The 21,260-nt window shown below is 39.1% G+C and overlaps 4 protein-coding genes across 5 annotated transcripts; 2 read left to right on the top strand and 2 right to left on the bottom strand.

Moving 5' to 3' along the window:
* Positions 1-720: 720 nt before the first annotated feature.
* kti12 (KTI12 chromatin associated homolog) lies at positions 721-6,535 on the top strand. The gene is made up of 9 exons (XM_003440414.5): positions 721-954; positions 2,675-2,726; positions 2,826-2,878; positions 2,961-3,016; positions 3,100-3,179; positions 3,314-3,473; positions 3,596-3,658; positions 5,612-5,680; positions 6,343-6,535. Exons 1-9 carry the CDS (start codon positions 804-806, stop codon positions 6,484-6,486), a joined length of 828 nt encoding a protein of 275 aa, XP_003440462.1. The 5' UTR covers positions 721-803; the 3' UTR covers positions 6,487-6,535.
* Positions 6,536-8,871: 2,336 nt separating this feature from the next.
* On the bottom strand, positions 8,872-10,053 carry ch25hl1.1 (cholesterol 25-hydroxylase like 1, tandem duplicate 1). Its single transcript, XM_003440293.5, has one exon. The coding sequence runs from the start codon at positions 9,775-9,777 to the stop codon at positions 8,938-8,940; it is 840 nt and encodes a 279-aa protein (XP_003440341.1). The 5' UTR covers positions 9,778-10,053; the 3' UTR covers positions 8,872-8,937.
* A 2,250-nt stretch (positions 10,054-12,303) lies between these two features.
* si:dkey-24l11.2 (uncharacterized) lies at positions 12,304-17,375 on the bottom strand. Its single transcript, XM_003440415.5, has 12 exons — positions 17,224-17,375; positions 15,482-16,042; positions 14,883-14,942; positions 14,720-14,772; positions 14,491-14,635; positions 14,045-14,385; positions 13,720-13,948; positions 13,500-13,614; positions 13,211-13,322; positions 12,998-13,109; positions 12,631-12,743; positions 12,304-12,483 (listed from the first exon to the last, which is right to left on the bottom strand). Exons 2-12 carry the CDS (start codon positions 16,028-16,030, stop codon positions 12,414-12,416), a joined length of 1,899 nt encoding a protein of 632 aa, XP_003440463.2. The 5' UTR covers positions 16,031-16,042; positions 17,224-17,375; the 3' UTR covers positions 12,304-12,413.
* Positions 17,376-17,563: 188 nt separating this feature from the next.
* On the top strand, positions 17,564-19,261 carry ch25hl1.2 (cholesterol 25-hydroxylase like 1, tandem duplicate 2). Of its 2 annotated transcripts, none has more exons than XR_001223929.3 (2): positions 17,564-17,761; positions 18,586-18,998. XR_001223929.3 is itself a non-coding variant. In XM_005470743.3 (2 exons), the coding sequence occupies exons 1-2, from the start codon at positions 17,750-17,752 to the stop codon at positions 19,107-19,109; spliced, it is 567 nt and encodes a 188-aa protein (XP_005470800.1). In that variant the 5' UTR covers positions 17,564-17,749; the 3' UTR covers positions 19,110-19,261. The 2 variants fall into 2 exon arrangements, 1 of the variants encoding a protein (XP_005470800.1); XM_005470743.3 differs by having other exon boundaries at positions 17,564-17,792; positions 18,586-19,261.
* Positions 19,262-21,260: the final 1,999 nt, after the last annotated feature.

Here is a 21,260-nt window from a genome sequence, read left to right as displayed (position 1 = left end):
AGAAATAAAGTTTCAAAGCTCAAGGTGAATCCCAGGGGGAATCTGTGGGCAACGGGTAAGTTAAAATTACACTGCTGAGTGACTGTTTCTTTGTTCTGTTTGCAAATGCAATATTTACAGAGAGTTTGCATGTTTCATTTAATAAGGACATTTTATGGGCAAGAAGAGCATTGTGGATAGTTCCTTTGTGCAGTCTGCCTTTGAGAATATAAGAGATACAGCTGAAGGCAGAGATGTGAGACCTCTGCACGGAGTTGAAGACCTGCAGGCGCTCCTCATTCATATTCTGAAAACTGCCCAACAAACACAAGGAGAGCAGGCACTAGACAGGTGAGTTATGTATTATTACTCAATACTAATACCACTGTTAATCCTTCCATTGTACAGCTTTCTGTTTTTTTCCCTCATACATTTAGAGAAGAAGGACATCCAGTTTGATCAGTTGTTGCATGACATCCTGCTGATGAAGAGGAGGGTCTCTACTGTTGTGAAAATCAGCTAAATTATGTTTTGTTTTTTGTCTAACATGACGTATATGTTGGCAAGTGACAAACACTTATGTTGTTTTACTTTATATTGTCTATGACTTTATTAAAAAGTGCAGAGAATGTATTGGAAGTCTGTGTTTTTATCTATATTAAAGTCACATTCACATACACACAGTACCTTCAGATAATCAGGTTTCTGGCGCCCCCTGCCGATCGGTAAATAAAAAACCGCTTTTAGTTAACATATCCGGGTGAAAGTGGCAACGTGCTTTTTATCACATCCCATTGTAGTTTGAATGGCAACTAGCCCCAGTTATGCCCCTAATAGTGATGTGTGGTTACCCCTGTAGTGGTAAGTCACGAAGGGCAGAAGAGCTGAAGGCGTTTTTTGAAGAAAGCACAGAAAGGAAGGTTCATATTGTTGGAGACGGAAGCCTGGGCGTTGAGAAAAACACTGTTTACGCAGGCAAGTATGCTTAGCACGCCTTCATTAGTGTGCTTCTTAACGCTGGTGAGCTTTCAGGGCTTTCAGTCTTACTTGGCATATTTTTGTATGTTATTAGCCACATAATACTGAGGTAACATTACCGGCCTTACACGAAGCTTAGCCGGGGGAATGAACAACAGAAGCAGGAGTGTTTAATTCAGAGTGTTTGCGCTTATCGATGCTTGGGGCAGCTTTAAAGTTCATGACAATTGCAACTGAGTTCGCCTGCTTTATGAACGCTACTATTCAATTAATTTTACTTATATAGCGTTAGTAGTAGTAGAGACAGTTCAGTAATCTCTTATGAACAGGCACCAGAAGAATAGCTTTTTAACAGGACGAGACCTTGCAAAACCAGGCTAAAGAAGGGGCAACCATCGAGGATGATTGGTTGGAGGCTAGAGGAAAGAAAGGAGACTATTAGCAACAAACAGAACAAAAGTTAATTTCATGCAGTAGTAGCATATAAATGCATAGGGAGTGAAAAGGGCATCAAGTCGATGTGCTCACTGCATTGTGGAAAATCCCTCATCAGCCAATTAGCTATATTCCTAAGAGATTGGATCCAAGCCTAACTATAGGATTTACCATAAGTGGAAGTTTTCAGGCTAATTTGAAAAGTAGAGAGGGTGTCCTGTAACCCAAACTGGGAGCTGGTTCCACAGCAGAGTTGCCTGATAGCGCCCATTCTACTTTTACAAACTCCTGAAATCACATGTAAGCACAAAGTGCTAGTAAAATAATAGTATGGAATACTAGGAATGGAATTATAGCATCAAAATTATATCATGATATTTCAAAAAATAATTGCGATTATGAGATTTGTTATGATGTGGGGGGGGGGAAGCGACATTTTATCGACGCTTGCAGCAGCAGGATTCGTAAGTGAGTAACTGAAGGGCATTTTCAGTTCTCCTTCTTCAGTGAGCTGCTGTTATTGATGACACACTTCCTAATTTGAAGAGCAAATGCATTGGTACAATGGCAGCAGCATTATTGTGCAAAAGTAATAACACAGCAACAAATACAGTGACACAGCATAAGTCAAATGTTTGTACAAAAGTAGCCTGGGTCGTGTTTTCCCTGCAAATTTTAAGTATAAAGTAGTTGCTTAATACTTCAGTTTAACAATAACGTGTGCAGCTGGCCAGGCTCCGTTGAGTCATTTTATTTACTTTTGGGTCTAACATCACCAGCTGATTGTATCTCCTCCTTGTATACAACCTGTTTTGTTTTTGTTTTTTTGTTTCAAGCTGCAAGTTTGTGTCCACGTTTAATGACAACAGTTTTCTTGGATATTTTGAAAAGTACACTGCTTTGCTGAAAGTTGTTGAAGTAACTCCCTTTTTAATTACCAAATGACCATCCGAGCCTCTTGCTCTCACAAATGCCTGGGCTTGTCTCGTCATGTGCATTAGGGAATTTAAGCAGGATGTTGCTATAGCAACTATATAATAATATGATACTTTGATATTCATATTATTATTGTTATTATTGTGGATGATATGACATGGCACATCACTTGGACCTGATCATTTTAACTATCTTACTATGTTACATTGCTATTAGAATTAAACATTTTTGTTTTTCAAAATTTTAGTTCTTCATCGTTTCCGTAATTGTTGACAAGACTAAGGAGACTGTTTGCTTGAACTGGGCAGACTTCTGCATGTACTTAATTTTACTGGAAATGTTTCAGATTCCCAAAAGGAGAAAAATGTCAGGGCGTCTCTGAAAGCTGAAGTGGAGAGGTGAGTGTTTAAAAATCTGTTGTAGGATCTGATGTTGCACAAAACTTGCACATATTTTAATGCTAATTCTTTTTTTTCTTTTTTTCTTTTTTTTTTTAGGAAAGTCAACAAGGATGACATTGTTATTCTAGACTCATTAAATTACATAAAAGGTAAGTCTTACTACTTATTCTGTAATTGTCATAGTTACATTAAATATTGTGATTTGTAGTTTAAAATTTAAATATGTTACAGGCTACCGCTATGAACTGTTCTGCCTCATCAAACATGCACAGACTCCACACTGCTTGGTAAGTATACAATTAAATATACATTTTGAAAAATGTTACTTTCAAATGCAAAAGTGGTATGTTTGCGGGTTTTCTTTGTTAAGGTCTACAGTTTGACGTCCCATGAAGAGAGCTCATTATGGAACACAAACAGAGATGCTGCTGAGCAGTACAATCAGGACATGTGAGTGAGAAGCCTCAGTATGACAGCATGACTCTTACCTGTTGCATGTGTTTTTTGTTTGTTTGTTTTTTTTATGTAAATTGTAATGTAAATTTTATGTAAATTGTCTCACATGCATTTGTTTTTGTTTTAAGCTTTGACGCATTAGTTCAGCGATTTGAAGCTCCGGATTCCAGAAACAGATGGGACAGCCCTCTCTTCACTATCCTGAAAGACGACACGCTTCCAGTTGAAGCCATTTCTGATGCGCTTTTCAAAAGAAAAGCACCCCCACCAAACCAGTCTACTCAGAGTGTTAGTCTAACAGACACTAGTTACAATCAGTCTGAAAATCTACAATATTTACTGCATGCATGATGTATCATGTGGTCTTTTTGTCTGATTGTGAAGGAAACATTTTTTTTTCTTCTCTGTAGCAACCGCTGTCGTCTGCAAACTTTTTATACGAGTTGGACAAGATCACTCAAGATGTCTTAATGGTATGGGGTTTTTTTCTAGTTTCACATCATTTACTGGTCATTCAGGTAGTTTCCTACGATATTTTTTTCACTGAGCCAGAATATCTTTTGAGTTATGTCATATTCCAAGTGAAACATGACAGGAGTCTTTTTCAGAAAAATGTTTACAAATCCTCTGTTGGGGTATCAACATTCCTCTGCATAATGTAGACTTTGTTCTATGAATCAGAAGGTATTACATGTATTTACAGCTTTATACATTACATCACCAACCAAGTTGCAATTATGAGTGAAGCGCTGATGAGGTATTTAGCTTGGCACACAATAATAGCCCAGTTCAGGTTCAGGTTCAGGTTACTTTAAATCTACCCGTGGGTAGATCTGTTCCGCTGTCGTGAGTCATCCATCCTCACATGCAAACTCAGTACAGACGAAACGGACAACAAATGCGCATAGTGCAAAATACTGAAATAAGAGCTAATTCTAATTAATTTTGGTTATCACGTAGCCCACGAAAGTGACATAGCTGTTCCTGTGAAGTAATGACTGCTAGAACAAAGCTGTTAATTAAACCTTGTTGGTCTATTACATTCACCTTGCAAACGGTGTGAGTCGTCAAGAAAAAGTGAACCAGCCAACCGCTGCAGCCGTCTTAGGTGCAGGGGTTCTAAGTTCAGCTGTGGTTCACCAGTCACCCTGTTAGATGACTCAACAGTTCGATTCGAGCGAGTTTCTGTTCTTTACAGATAAGTATCCAAACCACAAGCCCAAAGAAAGAGATAAATCGGATTAAACAAAAGAACGATAAAATAAACCCATCGCAGTTTTATCAATGTGGAAACCAGAAAGCCTTCTCAAACAGGAGACTCGCTCGTTCACACAGCCTCGAAGACATTCATAACACTGAACACATTTAACAGTCTGACCCTTAAGAGATGTGACATTGTGTATATGAGTGCATCTAAAATCAGTGATCATATTTTTTGCTTGCCTCATTTTATTCACTTTTGTCAATCACGTTGAACTGGTGTTCAGCATGAGTAACATCAGTTTAGCATGAGGTAAAGTGAATGGGGTCAAGTGCCTTAAAATCTCAGATTTCACCAGTTTTTCCAAATTTTTTTCATCACAACTGATTTGAGGGGAACCGGTCTAAAGTCATTAAAAGTTTTGGGATAACTAGAGTTAGCAATAGGCATTTAAACTATATGAATGGGTACTTGCTGTTTATAAAGACTTGTTTAAAACACAATGAATCACAGGACTCAGATGTTGGGCTCAAGATTCGAGTAAATGACCACAAATATTATCAGGTTGGTGAGATTTTTTCACTGTCATGGAGTGAAAATCCACATCCTGCTGATCGATGTTAAAGTACTGACTGTGGCTGTGTGAAGTTCCTGGATCTCAGTATTAAAATCCAAAGTGTTGAAAGGATTATAAAAACAAGTAAGAGGTTTAGCTGTTAACTGCCGACTGTTTAACGTTAATAAAAATTAATGTATTTAAAATGTTTTTTAAATGCTTTATTTTTAACCCAAATTCATCAAACATCAACTCATTCACATGTGAACATCAGCACCCCTGCATGTTGTAAGTGTGGGAATTTCTGTCTGCCATTCATGACATGAGCATGGCATGATCTACAAAACAAGGCAGCAGAGTAAAAACATATAAATTGGCAAATACAGTCAATAATAAAAAATAACCTCCTCTTTGTCTTTGTTTTGACATAGAGCTCGTGTATTTGTTAGCATGCCACATGTTGCACTTCCTTCTTTTTGCACTGAAGCGATTTCACACAGATCACGACGTTCTATTGCACAATATCTGCAAATATTTCCAGCAAAATAAATTAAGAGGAGTAAATACTTCTCTAATTCTGATTCTGTTCCTTATACCCTTTGTAGAGATCCCTTTTTAAAAAAATCATTTTTATTTATGTGCTTGATAAATGTAATTAAATGTTTTCAGGCGATTTTTAACGCCCAGAAGACGAGCGTTCCCGGGGATCTCATCGCAGTTCCTGGAGCTTCGGAAAAGATATCCTTTTTTAAGCACGACTTGCGTGTGCCCAGTTATTTTGAACACACGATTTTGATTAATCCTTTCACATTAAACAGATTTCTGTAGTTCCGTGTGGGACGTCTGTCATATTTAATGACTGTGTGAAATGCATCGGCTCTGCTAATTTCCGTTTACCTCCTGGGGTAAATCACCTCCCCTCCCCAGCGGGGGGGGACAACACTTTTCTATCTGAAAAGCATTAGAAGAGGAGGTGGAGGAATGTGTGGCCATCACATGACTTAAAAGAAAGGTAAATTACTAAGCAATGTTAAAGGTCTTGTCTGTAATGGCATGCTGTGGGATGTGTGGTGGGGAGAAACCAAATTATATTTGTGGATTTTCATTGGTAGCAGGACTGTGAAGCACCTTCTCAGAGCCAGACACTTTGATTTTCTTCTTTGAACATGTTGGTACAAGCACAACATAACTTAAAAGCACATCAGCTTCTGTTCTGGCCAACCTTTAATAAAATGGGCATAATCTGAATTTGAAATGATGCCAGTAACATTCAGTTCAGGTTATTTCGTCCTGTTGTCCTGCTCAAAGGTTTAAATGCGATACTGGGGCTTGGAGATAATTTGGGCTTCTGTTAGGTTCAACCTGTGGTATTTTTCTTGTTCCTTAACTTGCTGTTAAACATTGAGCTCACCAGAAATGTCAACATGGCAGAGCTGCGGAAACTACGGCGCCAGTTCATCAGCTACACCAAGCTGCACCCGACAGAAAACACGGGACAAATTGCTAATATGTTTGTTCAGTATTTAAATAAGAGTCTGCACTGACAGTGTGTAGTGTTTGTTCTGTGACAAATAAATGTATTTAACAAAAACATCCTGTTTTTGGTTATATTTTTAAATTTGTGTACTTTCTAGGACCTTTTTGGCCTTCCTCACCAGATGGGATTTGCTCAGTCTAGGCAAAACACCAAATAACTTCAATGTTAGTCCAAGCAGGTCAAGAATTTATTTTTCTTGACCTGCTTGGACTAAAAATGAACCTATTTTGCATTTCACCTACTTGGACTAGGTGTATTGTGCCAGTTTTTAAGAGCATGGGTCATGTGTAGTAACTACAGAGGAATAAGCCACACTATGAAGCTATGGGAAAGAGTTGAAGCTAGTTTAAGTAATCAGTGAGCAGCAGTATGGCTTCATACTGAGAAAGAGGACTAGAGATGCCATGTTTTCTTTAGGAGTTTTGACAGACAAATATAGAGAAGTTCAGATGGAGTTGTGGACCCAGAGACAGCATATCCTCCTGAGAACCAGGAAAAGAGAATCTAACTATTGAACTTTTTTGTGTGATTTTCTTCCTCTTTGGATCTCAAAGAGGCCACCCAAGCACATGAGACATCAATGAAAAGCACAGGATGTCCTCTATTTAGTACATCTGGACTTAGTAGGGTAGCTCAAATAAGTCACAAGATATAGATTAAAAACCAATGTCCAGAGGACATAAATGAATAGGCTGGTTTTCAGGAGGATATGATGAGGTGCCTAGGGAGGAACTGTGGTACTGCATGAGAAAGTCAGGAGTGTCAGAGAAGTATGTGAGGGCAGCGAGACAGAGGTGAGATTTGTGGTAGGAGTGGTGCAATGGTGAGGAACAGGCTGGCAGTTGAGGTCACTCAGGAGTCTCCCGGGACTATCATGTTTGCAGACCATATTATGATTTGTAGTGAGAGCAGGGAACAGGTGGAAGAGACTGTGGAGGTGGAGGTGTGCTCTGGAGAGAGGAGGAATGAAAGTCAGTAGAAGTAAGACAGAATACATGTGTGCGAATGAGATGGAGACACGTGGAAACATTCAAGTAAAGGTAGGTTCATTTAAGTAAATGGGTGAAACATCCAAAGCAAAAGACAGTGAAGAAGAGAGTGTGGGCAGGGTGGAGCAGGTGGAGATGAGTGTTAGGGGTGATTTGTAAGAGAAGGCTAGCAGGAAGACTAAAAGGGAAGGTTTAGATCACATAACCTGACCAGTAATTCTACACCAGTGAAAGCCTACTTAAAATGCTTTATGTATGAGGGACAGGCAAGAATTAAACAAGGAATGATGAGAAAGTCTATTTTATTAGTGTGGAAACTGCTTACTATAGATCAGGCAGAGTAGAGGGGATGGGGATGACTGTCAAGGGTGATTCATGACATAAGAATGAAAGGCATTGTTTACAAGGTGGTAGTGAGGTCTGCTATGATATATGGTTTGGTGAGGGTGTCACTAACAAAAAGACAGGAGGAAGAGCTGGAGGTGGCAGAGCTGAAAATACTGGGAGTGACTGACATGGACAAGATGAGAAATGAGTAGTCTGGAGACAAAGTTAGAGAGACAAGGCCTTTCTAGTGTATAGATTGGATAAAGGATGTTGAATATGGAGCAGTAAGGTAAGAGGAAGAAATCAGAGAAGATTCATGAATGTCGGGGGAGGACATGCAGAGGGTTGGTGTGACAGAGGAGGAAGATGGAGGCAGGTGATCCAGTTTGGCGATCCCTAGAAGAACAAGTCAAGGATTTTTTTCAAGTTCCACAGAAGGAATGAAAGAGTCCTCTGCTTTTTTAATGACTTAAAATTACTTGCATATTCAAATCAATATACCTTTAAGGAGTTAGAGCTTTGCGCTTTCGGGGATGGATTAGCCTGAATTCCCTCAATCATGTTTGTTTTTTCTTTCTTCCTTTCTTTCTTTCTTTCTTTAACTCAGCATGACTAGCTTGACAAACAGTAGATTTCTTGTTTATGAACTCTGTTTTCCCTTGTGGAGTTTGGAAGTAAAATATAGCTGAGTAAGGCTCTTTCAAAGGTTTTAAATTATGTAAGAAGATTGCCAGAAAACCCAAACCCCAGGAAGTTGTTTACCGGAATTTTCTTGCAATTATAAGTGATTACTGGAGCTTCACCGCAGTGTTGAATGAGTGATTATATGCACACCTGCCAGCTTTTATTTACTTTTTATTCCATTTAATAATGAATAAAACAAGAGAGTCAGATTCTTTGTAAACAAGATGTTTTTTATTGAATTCAAAATTCAACAAGTTCATTTAACACGTTTCATTGAGAATATACACACACACATATATATTTATATATTTATATATATATACACTGCCAAAGAGTGTGGAGACAGCAAGGGCCCCACATAGAGCAAGCAGTAATTAAAGGATTGGGCATTAAAAGAGTGTTGCAGTGCTAACAATGCCACATAAAAAAAAAAACAGGCTATATTGAGAGAACAGTTCTTATTTGCTTTTCAGTTCATTTTTTTTCTTCAAAGGGGCGGCCGTGCCAAAAATTCTGTCCCAGTGGCTGAAGAAAGGAGCATAGTTGGTGCTCGGCCTCTGGTGGTGCATGTCATGAGCTGGTGCTCCACCCAGCAGCCCTAAAGGCACCAGGCGGTTCAAGGTCCACGGCAAGTCGTAGCCTATGTGGTCCTCAACAGACATCCAGATGCTAAAAACTGTAATGCACCATGTGGTCAGCGGGTGACAGTTTAGAAGAACTGGATCACGGTTGCTCCAGAATCCCACCGTCATCAGCTCTGGGATGCTGAGCCGCTCACTTGACCATGAGAAAGGTGCTATGTATTCGTGGTGGACTGCATGGATCCAGCGGTAAAGCTGAGGATGCTTATGATGCATGAAATGCCAAATAAAGTACTGAGTGTCAAAGAGGAGCAGTACAGCCAGCATATCAATAAACAGTTCATATACTGTGGGAGCATCTCGTGGCAGTGGTGGTGCAGGCATAATGAAAATACTGATTATTACAGCTGGTAAAACAAAGAAGATGTGGTTATAAAAAGCAACCATGAAGTTGTCACCCATCATTTTTAAAGTTGGCTTCCTGTTTGGTTGGATCTTGTACTGATGGAATAAAGGCACCTTTTCTCCCAAGAGGTCCAGCACAGCAAAAGGTAAGCTGAAGAAAAAATAGCTCGAAAAGGCGAGTAGGACGGGGAAAAATGGGGATGAGATGAGAGGCGTATAGTGAAAAAGTAAATAATCCCAGAATGGCTGCAGAAAACGGTCTGAGCTCCTGCAAGGCAAGAACTGCAGGCAAGGTTCCGTGATGTTCAGCATCTTGATGTGATACCAATGAAGGCTGCTTGTGGTGCAAGTCTTATGATCCAAGACAAGGTTCTGCCTTATATAGAGGAGTTTAACTGGAGGGGTTTTGCTCTCAGTCACACCACCACCTTTTTTTTCCAGCAGCTTAATGTACAAAAAAATGCCATGTCAATGCCAAAGGGAGCAGCAACGGTTCAATGAATGCAAGAAAAGAAGGTAAAACAGCTTTTTGTAAATATCCTCAGCTTTTTGGTGTCCCACTTTGGAGAATATCTCCTAATCTCACAATAAGCTGATTGTTTTCTTTGTTGACGATATAACATATAATGGTGTCATCTCATTTTGAGGAAAACAATCAGAATATCAGAATATTTCTCTGCTGTTTTCTGCTTTTCTGTTGCTGATACATAAAAAAAAAAAGATGACTAAAGCTGTGTATACCTTTTTTTTGGTCACTTTGCATCATCCTATTATGCTGGTCAACAATCACATGTCTGATGAAATATATGCACCATATATATATATATATATATATATATATATATATATATATATATATATATATATATATGTATATAGTAGGGAGAGAGAGAGAGATGTATGAAATTTATATGTTATTTATCTAATTATTTATTATGGTGTCGACTTAAACCTTAAACACATAACCTAACCTTAGCGTTTACGCGAATAAAGTAATGTAATTTCTTTTAACAAAATAAACATGTCTCGTGTTTTCCACACACCCAGTACATCCAGTGCCATTTGGCGCTATTTGGTGATTTAAGCGCGTGCCCGCCTCTTTGACCCATATCTGCACATTGGACAGGGAAGGAATCAAGTCTGTAACATTTCCTCAGGTCAGCGTCCGTCTTTCGAGATTAAGAGTTAATTTGAAAATGGTCCGACTCTGTAATGAGTTTTACAGGATCACAAAGCTTGTGAATGATGAAGTACTGACCGCCAGGTTAGGATCGATCTTTTCAAAGATCAGTTTTCTTTTTCTTCAGATGTGCTATTGTTTTTTGTTTGTTTGTTTAACAAAATGAATTCTGAAGGCAAAGATCAGGCAAGTGTTTGACTCACAGTAGGAATATTTCAAGGATTTTTTTTGGCTCTCTTGATGTTCGGAAACGGACATTTCTCTTTAGTTCGTTGTATATTTCGCTCTCACACGCATTAATGGCTCAGTGAAAAGCTGGAGTGTTATCTGTGCGCAGCGATTGAGACGTGTGTAAACATGCATGTAAATATAGCATATAAAGGAAAGCAGAGTTCGCTCCTAAGGAGCTTAAAAGTCAATCATATTTGGTATGACCACCTTTATTCTAGTTTTCTATCCAGGTATGGTTTTACTGCATTGTCTGAACAATGAAGTTGTTGCCGTTTGGACTCTTTTCGGATGGTGTTGCATGCTGGAGCCAAATCCGATTTCATTAATTTTGACAAGATCTTAAACGCCAGTGGCTGAAATACAGCTGCAAACCAGGACACAGCCTCCACCGTGTTTTACAGACGGCTGTAGACACTCACCGCCACTCTTCTGCCCTCATTTATACATATTAAAGATAATTTGAACCGAAGATTTCAGAGTTTGATTAATCACCATCAGACCTGTTGCCACTGATTTTCAGTCCAGTTCTTGTGTAGTTTTCCAAACCTCAGTCTTTTGCCTCTCCCTTGCAGTGGTGATGAGCTTAAAGACACACTCCACACCATGGCGATCCTATGTCAAGTTTTCAGCTAATAGCTAATGTTGGTGTAGAAATACAATTTTATGCCTAGTAAACTGTGTCATCTTTGTCTTTTATTGGTAAAGCCAATTTAATAAATGGGAAGAAAAAAATGTTTTTTGCTACAGGCTGCTAGTAACAAAGTGCCTAACACTTTTTCAAAAGACATCTAATTCCCTTAAAGGTAGTTTTTATATATTTGAATGACTCATATGTCGGTATTAATATTGCTTAAAAAATTAAAACTAACAACTCAAAAATATATTCCTCTGTAAATGGACGGAACTGAAATTAAATGAAAAAGTGGGGAATGTCCAAAGTATGGAGAGCTGTTTCCCCAATATCACCTTAAAATTACAAGAAAGTCTGCCTCCTTGAAAGTAAAAATTAAAAAAGAAATGAGGGATGACTTAAGACTTTTGCACAGTCCTCTGTGCATTTTGGCTATAGATTGCTGTTATAAGAGGATCAACCGGGTCAGCTAGATTAGACTGACTAGGTTAAGTTTAGTGTTTAATCTGTGTAATGAGACCAAATGACCTCCATACACTTTAAGTCACTGGGTCAATCCTGCTAATGCTGCCCTTTCTTTGCCAGATGACCTTTGAAAATAAGATTCTAATCTTAAGGGATATTTAATACTGCAATAACTAATATAATATTGCAAATACCAGGACACTTCAATGTAATTTAATGTTCTGTAAACTGACCTTGCTTAAAAGAGCACAAAGTCCTCTAACTGAATTCATATTTAATCTTAAGAGTTTAAATACCACATTGTAATAATATTAACGGTTCTGACACCAAATGATCAGAAACACAGAATTTATTGTGGAAAAGGACAGTTTCATTGAAATAATGATTTGTGTATCATAATGATTTGTGACAAATGAATGCAATGAGGCTCTTCTTCGCCAACTACTTCTTCTCAGCGGCTGCCTTCCTTGAAACCGTTTTGTTGGAGCTGGCATATTTCTGTCGATCATTTCTGAAGAGAAAGGAGAATAAAACCTTACATTTTTTAAAATCATTGATTTTTTTTTTTTTTTTTTTTAAAGAAAGAAAAGAGAAAAACTAATCCCATAAAGTTTTAATTATTAGTTCCCAGGATATGAACCTTAATGTAATTAAGTACCTGCTCATTTTGACTTTGTTTCTACACCCCTGTCCTCCCTCCCAGTGGCTGGTGTACGTGCCTCTCGTCATCATGCCTCCACAGTTGACGCATGGCTTTCCATTGCCATATGGCTGCAAGAGCAAACACAGTTTGGATGACATTTTGTTATCATTTAGAGCCAAAGTCTACCATGCATTTATATTCCCAGATGTAAGCAAATAACTAATTTGCAACTCAAACAGAGCCTTTCCTGTTATACATGCACTGGTACTTTACCTTGGTTATTAGACTTTATATTAGACTTTCAATGAGCAGACTTGTAAGGTTTATACTAATATACAGACTGACAAGTAAGATTTAATGAAATTTCAAATCTATAGTCTACCTGTTCTTTAGCACAGAAACCACAAATCATCCGCGTGGCGAGTTCCATGGGGTGGTCCTGGTTCTCATCGTGGCACGCATCGCAGGGGTAGGCCCGACCACAGCAGGGAAACCTGAAAAAATGGGTACAAATTTTTCACTGACTCCCACGTGCATTTATTAAACCTCTTGTACCGACACATAAAAAAGAGAAAGGTCAGAGGGAGAACAATACCTTAGCCAGCGGTGGCTTTGTTTGAAATGTTTGCATGTTCCTTTTTCTGGCAGTGGCTTCCCCTTTTGCACAGAAGGTTCTCTTAATGTCTTGTAACTGACACCACTTGACCCTGCACAAAATGAGAAAGCAAAACAGACACAGTAGTTTAGCCCTTGTCATCTGATGAGGCGTAAGTTTATTTCAGTGTCTATAAATGCTCATGCTTAATCTATTGAGTAGCTTTAGATTTTTAAACTTTTGACATATCCTTATATTACATTGATGTCAAATGTAGATGAGCTCTGACCTGTTTTATTGGTGCGAGGCTGAATATAGTGAAATTTTGTGCTCTCAGCCAGGATGCTGAGTTTGGTGTGGCAGTTTTCACAATTAAACTCCTTTGTTTGTCCATAGGCAAGGTTCTGATGAAAAAAAAACCAAACACACAAAAAACAGATTTGTTTTCAGTTGCATGACATTTCACAGTGTGGCTGTTCTGGTATGTTAAGCATAACATGTTTCGTCACCTGCACTGGGCCCTCCTGGGAACAGCTGAGGCAGCCCACAGTGAGTTCACACTCCTGAAGTACTAGGTCCACAGCTGTAGTGTTTTGGAGATCCAAGTAACCCAGGACATCACTGTAATGGTGAAGCATGCAGGGTCTGAATGCTGCACTTATGCTTGTGGTACAGTTTTCACACTGAGCCGAGCAGGGGGTCCTTCCAGTGAGGGTCAGGTCTGCAGTCACCTTACACCTGTAAACAGAGTTAGAATGTTAGAACTGTGGATGAGCTCTCACTCTGAAAAAACAAAACAAAAAACAGTGTGTAATCCTTTCTCGTTTTCATAACCTGTTACACTGAAGAGAAACAGTAATTTGCGGGGCGACTACAGTGGCGGTGTTCTCTCCCAGCATCAGTCCCAGCAGCTTCACCTCTGTGCCTCGGCGAGGATCGCTGATCTTAATGTTCTCCACCAGATGACTCGTCTCCTCTTTCTCTGTCCCTTCATCACCACCTAGATTCTCCTGCTGCACCAACTTCCCTTCCTCCTGTGTCATTTCAATATCCTCATCTCTGTCTGCAGCAGCAGCATCAGACGCAGGCTCAGATGTTTCAGACACAGTTGCCTGGAGCTCCTGATAGGGTATAAACTGCAGTCCAGCTTTTTCTAAATCAATGTCTTTTTTCAACTGCAAAAAAAGAAAAGAAAAAAAGAGCAAGAGAGAAAGAGAACTTGCAGGTCATTTTGATATATATACTGAGCTTGAAACACAATTATTAGATTTCAATCTCACCTGCCGGGCTCCTTCAGTAAACAGCCTCTCCAAGCTGCGATCCAGCCAGCGAAGAAAAGGCCTGAAAAGCAGCTCTACCTTTCCCATGAGCTGATTGGTCGCATGCTTGGCTTGAAGCCACTCCAACGATGCTTGCTGTACATGCCTATGTAGCAAAAGATTTTGTAGAGATGACTGCAACAGCTATCAATGCAATAAACACATAAAAATGAACCACAACTGCGTTTACCTTGCCATTACAGAAGGCAGATCCTGGTCCAGGGGTATATCCAATGTAAAAATCTAAGAAAAATAAATAAATATCAAAATGATGGCAAACTGTTCTTTCCATTACAATCATTCTTAGTGTGGTGTATTAGAGAAACTGTGGTTTAAGAAGCAGCGGTCTTTACCTCTTGCGGGTAATTGTCTGGAAAGCTCACCATGATGTCAATTTCTTTCAGATCAAAAGGCTGTAAGTTAATATGAAACATCAGAATAAATTTCCAGGTAAGACTGCAATGAAGTGCTATGTTCATTTTTTCAACCTAATAATCATTCCAAAGCATTTAAGTTAGCTCATTAATAATTGTGAATTGTGGCCTAAATTGTGATCAGACTGGACTTTTAGGTCTTACAGCAGTTGGTGGCTTACAGACAATTTAAAATAGTACAACTGTAAATATTCATATAAATGCCTAAATAAATACATCTTTACCTCTTTCGCATTACAACAATTCAAGCTTAGTGTTTCAGTTTAACACTGGGCCTGAATTATCTTGCACCAATTACCAAGAGAATTAAAATTTACTGTGTGAGCTCTCATGTTGCCTTACGAATAGCAACAAACTTCAGTATTTGTTACTCAGTAACATCACTGGTCTTCTGTGTTGCTCAATTAAGGAGAGAACTTGCTTACAAATTAAAACAGAGTTGTACTGTATTAAGAGAAGTGATGTGTGTATGGGTTTTCCCACTAAGCTCCTGAAGAACAAGTAGAAGAAGTGTTTACCCAGTCTGGATCTGTGGCCTCTACAGTTGCACGGTAATAAGTAACTTTCCCATCACTACGTTCCTGAATAATCAGCTGATCTTTGGGAAAACGCTTCTTCAGCTGAGTGATCTCTGTGTCTCGTAGCTGTTTGGCGATATCCTCTGTCATATCACTCAGCTTCACCTCCTGAAGGACGCTGGGGCGAGGCACTGGTTGAATTCTCTGTTCAGCTCTCGTCTGATTGCCTGGAACAGGCTGGTCATCCATTAGGGCTAACTGTGGTGGATGCCAGAACCGACATCTGTCTTCCATGGTGCAGTGGCCTGCGATGAAGTAGCGGCATGGCCGGCGGACAGGTGATGGCCTGTGGCCCACTGATTCAGCTGGGTAGGATGTGCTGAAGGTTTCCTTCTCATGAGCTTTGGCATCATCTTGTACATGCAGAAATTTACACTTCTTCCCAAAGTTGCAATGACGTCCTTGAGAAAAGAAGCGGCACAGCTGCTGTGCTGGAGCTACTGCCTCTAAACCACCTTCTTCCATCCTCTCTTCCTCACTATTCACCATTGTTATTAATACCTGGATGAATGAAAACAAGTTTTAGACAGGCTATAGACAGGTATGGCCTACTCTACTAATACAAGCCTTCATTAAAATTCAAGAAACAGATCATACAGTGCTGTGAATTACAGGTGGGTGGATTGATATCGATAGTTTGTGCAAACACCACTCCTTTCAAGCACCCTCTTCCTCCTCCCTGCTATGCTGTGATTTGTTGTCCTGCAGTCATGCGAGTGAGAACAGTCATCATGATTGTTACTTTGACATTAAAATAATATATTAGGCCTATTGTAACGTGTTAATTATTTGAGTGGACCGGGAAGAAATATCTCAGACATGAAATATGAACATATCTGACTGAAATAACCCTTTTATGTTAATTTTCAAGTTCTTTTTATTTAAACGGCACATTAAAAACAAAACAAGTCGACACAAAGTCCTTTCCGGGCAAGTGTGTTTACATTCCAGGTCTCAAAAGAAAAAAAAATGTTTCAAAACGCTGTGAAATGTGTTTTGTTGTGTTAACTGACATTGGAAAGCAAAAATCACATCTTTATTTGTCATTAAAAAGCATTCAGATTAAGCATATGCATTAACTTCATTAATGCACACACGTTTCTCCCATTCATAAGCTGGCTTTATGGGTATCAGTATTTGTGATACTGGCCTATTTTTACTTTGTATTGGAACACTGCCAAATTCTACAGTATCAGTGCCCTTTCGTTTAAATAAAATGAACTCTTTCAAGCCATGAGAGACGTGCCCATACACGCTATGGTGAGTTCTGAGCATGCGCAGTCCATTTGTAAATCGCAAACTGCGTCATGGGATGGACTTTAACCAGTTTTATATGTCAACTTGACCTATTTATTTTTTCTGTGAGCGTAAGAATGACATCGAAGTTAAATGCTGTTGTTGAAATTAGTTACACTTGAAGTTACCGGTGTCCTTTGACCATCTCCACCACCTAGAGCTATAACTAGAAATCACCCACAGTTAGTGTGATATCATAAATAGTATATGGGCAGTATTTCCCTGTCATAATGACTAGCTTAGCAGTAAAAAGCTAGTCAACATCGAAGATGATACAAAACTCAAACGCTCACGATTTAGCTAGCAAAGTTAGCTAAACTTTACGTACGACTGTACGTATGCTAATGTTTACTTTATAAAGGAGTTAATAGAAAAAACGAAATTACCTCGTTTATCCACGGAGTTTCTCGTAAAAGCTTGTCCTGTGTGATAACGACAATTACCAGTCTTTAAAAAAAGAACCTCAAACAACCTTTTAAGGCTGCTACATATCAGGTGACTGCACGGTCAGCGATACGTGCTATAAAACGTCTTAACCGTGGACTGTAAAAACATCAACGCAAGAATTATGCGTCATAATATGCGACAAAAAGGCTTTTAATGCTATTATTCCCCGAAACGTATTCGAATAATACATATAGGCTCCAAAATAATATGCACATACAAAAACTGGTGCCAGGGACGGTAAATAAAATATTTCCAGGTAGAACAAATTAAATAAAATCAAAGGAAACAAAAATAAACTTGAATAAATTGTCAGTAGCTGTTCTGGAGCCTTTGAGCACAGGAGAACAAAGCTAGCATGGATAATCCTGAACTGAGGGGCTAAAATGAAATCTAAAACAGCTGTACAGTGAAAACATCATCTGCTGGTAACATCCTTTGTTATGAAGGAAAGCATCTGATAAGTAAATGGACTTTGTGGTGAGGCTATCTTCCTCTTCTGCCTTCTACAGTATGAACTGCTTTAAATACGTATGACCTTGTATTTAATTTGAAATATATTTATTTTCCTGTAAAGACCTGATAGTTGTTTCTATGGTTTTTCAGATTTTTTTAAACTCCCATTCTCTTTTGTCCTTTATGTCTCTTCTTTAACTCATCTGTTTTTATGGCTAGACCTGTGCAAGACGTCACAGTATTTATTTTATATAAGTGAAAATGACAAATACACCAACCAAACAGGAGATGCAGCATAAACAGAAGACAGAATAATCACCTATATGTTAACAGTTCCTGTGTGGAGAGCTATAAGTTACCTGTTGCACAGGGTGTATAAATAATTTATTGTACCTGGCTGCCACTTGATACCACACAGACAGAAAAGCCTAAGCCGACACACACGGAAAAAGTGTTTGCCAAAGCTGCTGTTTCTGGCTGAAGCACCTTCATTTCTCAGACACCTTCACTGTGTTTTTTTTTTCTTTTTTAATTCATCATGGATCTTGTAGAAACCAGTGTAGATATTTGGATGAGTTGGTCAAGAGAAAAGTCTTTGCTGCAGCCTCTGTGGGACAGCCTGAGGCTCAACTACACAGACTATTTGCGATCTCCGCTCTTCCCCATTGTGCTGACTGTCTCTTCATACTTTGTCTTCTGCATCCCTTTTCTTCTTTGTGACATAATGGGGGATAAGTGGCCATGGGTTCAGCAATTCAAGATACAGCCGAGCCGTCGACCAACGGCCTCTGCATTGCTGCACTGTGCAGGTGTCACCTTGTACAACCATGTGTTTCTTGTGCTTCCAGCATCTGTGGCCCAGTGGGTGTGGAGGCCACCCGCCGACCTGCCAGACCAGGCTCCGTCCCTGCTGGAGCTGATCGCCGGGGTGATAGGCAACCTCCTGCTTTTTGACTTGCAGTACTTCATTTGGCACCTGCTCCATCACAGGATTCGCTGGCTGTATGTCACCTTCCACGCAATCCATCACAATTACTCGTCTCCCTTTGCTCTTGCGACTCAGTGTCTTGGTGGCTGGGAGCTGGTTACAGTGGGCTTCTGGACCACCCTGAATCCTGTGATCCTGAGATGTCACCTGTTCACTACATGGGCCTTCATGGTGTTGCATGTATACGTTTCTATAGAAGATCACTGCGGCTATGATTTCCCCTGGTCCACATCTCGTCTGATACCATTTGGCATCTACGGAGGGCCCAGCAAACATGACGTGCACCATCAGAAACCCAATACAAACTTTGCACCGCACTTCAGTCACTGGGACAAAATATTTGGCACACATGCTGATTTCAGCTTCTCTTCAGCTACGAAGTAAACTATTGCAAGCAGTGAGACGTGTGTTTTTGTGCTTCTTTTTCAAATCATGTGCCTGTAAAACATTTTTGCACACAAATAGAGCAAAATTACTGTCAGTACTGTGCTGATAGTTTAATGTGTCTTTAGTGACAGTTGCCAATTCAATTAAAATGTTAACATTTGAACTGTGTGCATAATCTAAATGTGTGGTTTATAAACTTTGAAAGTGATCTTGAGCTTTGGCCATGGCTTATCAGTTTTTTCCTTAAAAGAAACCTTGTGTTTTCAGTGCATGCTTATTTTCTCTTAGTTTAAAACTACAACAGGAATGTATCTAGTTATTAGCAATGCAATTGTGTAATTCTGAGTCAATGCTGGTGTTAAAAGTAATGTGACCAGTGACATTCTATTACTCTGTGTTTAGTTGGTTCTATTTTGTGGTTATTTATTCCCACTTTATTCCCAGGGAAACAAAAAGGTTTTGATAGTTTTTAACTAGCTGCTAGTTAACTTATCGTTATTTATCTTTAAACTTTCATGCAAGCAAAAAATTGATGTGACAACAGATAAACATCAGCTACTGCAGTATTTGCTCATAGCAGTGTTCTGCTGGTATATTGTATTCCAAATGGTTGTAATTTAATAAATTTCTGTGTAAAAGCCAAAACAAAAGGCACATGTTATTTTTAATGACCTGATTACAGATGCTTCTAATTTTTTTTTTTTTTTTAGGAAGGACATATCTTTTTAAATTTTAAATATTGCTCCTCCTCTGTTTTTGAGATCACATAACCTGACCAGTAATTCCACACTAACAAAAGCCTACTTGAAATGTTTTATGTATGAGAGTCAAGGATGAGAATTAAACCAGGAATGTCATGCATGGAACCCTCAGGAAACCGCCAGCCTGATAGAAGGTCAATTTTGGACCACTGGATGGTTTTGTTAAAGTGGAAAAACTGCTTATTAGAGCGCAGGCAGGGTGGAGGGGGTGGACACTGGTGTCAGTGGTGATTTGTGACAGAAGATAGCAGCAAGAGTGAAAGGGAAGGTAGTAAAAGCTGCTAAAAAAGACAAGAAGCCGAGATGGCAGCTCAGGTTGAGCAGTTTGGAGACAATTTTAAAGAGGCATGGCTAAGATGGTTTGGACATATGCAGAGGAGGGATAGTGGACATACTGGACTAAAGGATTTTGAATATGAAGCTGCCAGGCTGGAGGAAAAGAGGAAGACCAGAGATAAAATTAATGGATTTAGTGAATGATAAGGATAGGGGTGAGATGGAGGCAGATAATCTGCTGTGGCAACCCCTAAGGTGACCAGCCAAAAGAAGAAGAAACAAGAGCAAAACTGAATGGGAACATAAGAGTATTTTAAATGTAGACAAATGATAGGAATCATAAAGATAAAACACTTGACAGTGGATCTATAAAGGTATAAAACTTTCACATGTTAATTGTTTCAGAAGTGGTTAGCTTATTAGATGCTACTTATGTATTTGTACTTCTTTACTCATTAAGAAAGAAGACTTTTAGAGGATTATATCCAATCCAATCCAACTTTATTTATATAGCACTTTTAAAAACAACAAAGTTGACCAAAGTGCTTTCCAATAATAAAACAGAGATAGCAGTTAATATAAGTTATTGTGCAATAGTTGTGCTACAATGTGTAGTTTGTGGCCTGTGAACTAAAATGAGTTTGACAACCCTTAATTAAATAGTAACTGTATTAGGTGCACCTTACTAATACTGTGTTTAGCACCTTTTGCGGCAAGACTTCTAATTCTTTGTGGCCTAGATTTAACAAAATGCTGCAAACACTATTTAAAGAGTTTGGCTTGTGTTTACTTGATAGCATCACGCTGTTGTTGCAGATTTGTCAGCTGACAAAGGTGGCAGTTGTGCGGTCTGACACTGATGTATTGCATATTCAGATCCTGTTCTACATGCTTTGGTTGTAACAAGTGGTTGTTTAAGTTACTGTTGCATCCCTGTCAGCTCAGTCTGGCCGTACTCCTTATACCTTTTTAGCCCAGAGAATTTTCAATCACTGCATATTTTCTTTTTTTCTGGCTGTTTTCTGTAAACCCTAGAAAGGTTTGTGTGTGAAAATTCCAGTAGATCAGACTAACAGAAATACTCAAATTAATCCAAAATAACAAACATAAA

The sequence above is a fragment of the Oreochromis niloticus genome, linkage group LG7, assembly GCF_001858045.2.
Source record: "Oreochromis niloticus isolate F11D_XX linkage group LG7, O_niloticus_UMD_NMBU, whole genome shotgun sequence".
NCBI lineage: Eukaryota > Metazoa > Chordata > Actinopteri > Cichliformes > Cichlidae > Oreochromis > Oreochromis niloticus.
This window is presented reverse-complemented; position numbering and strand designations above follow the sequence as displayed.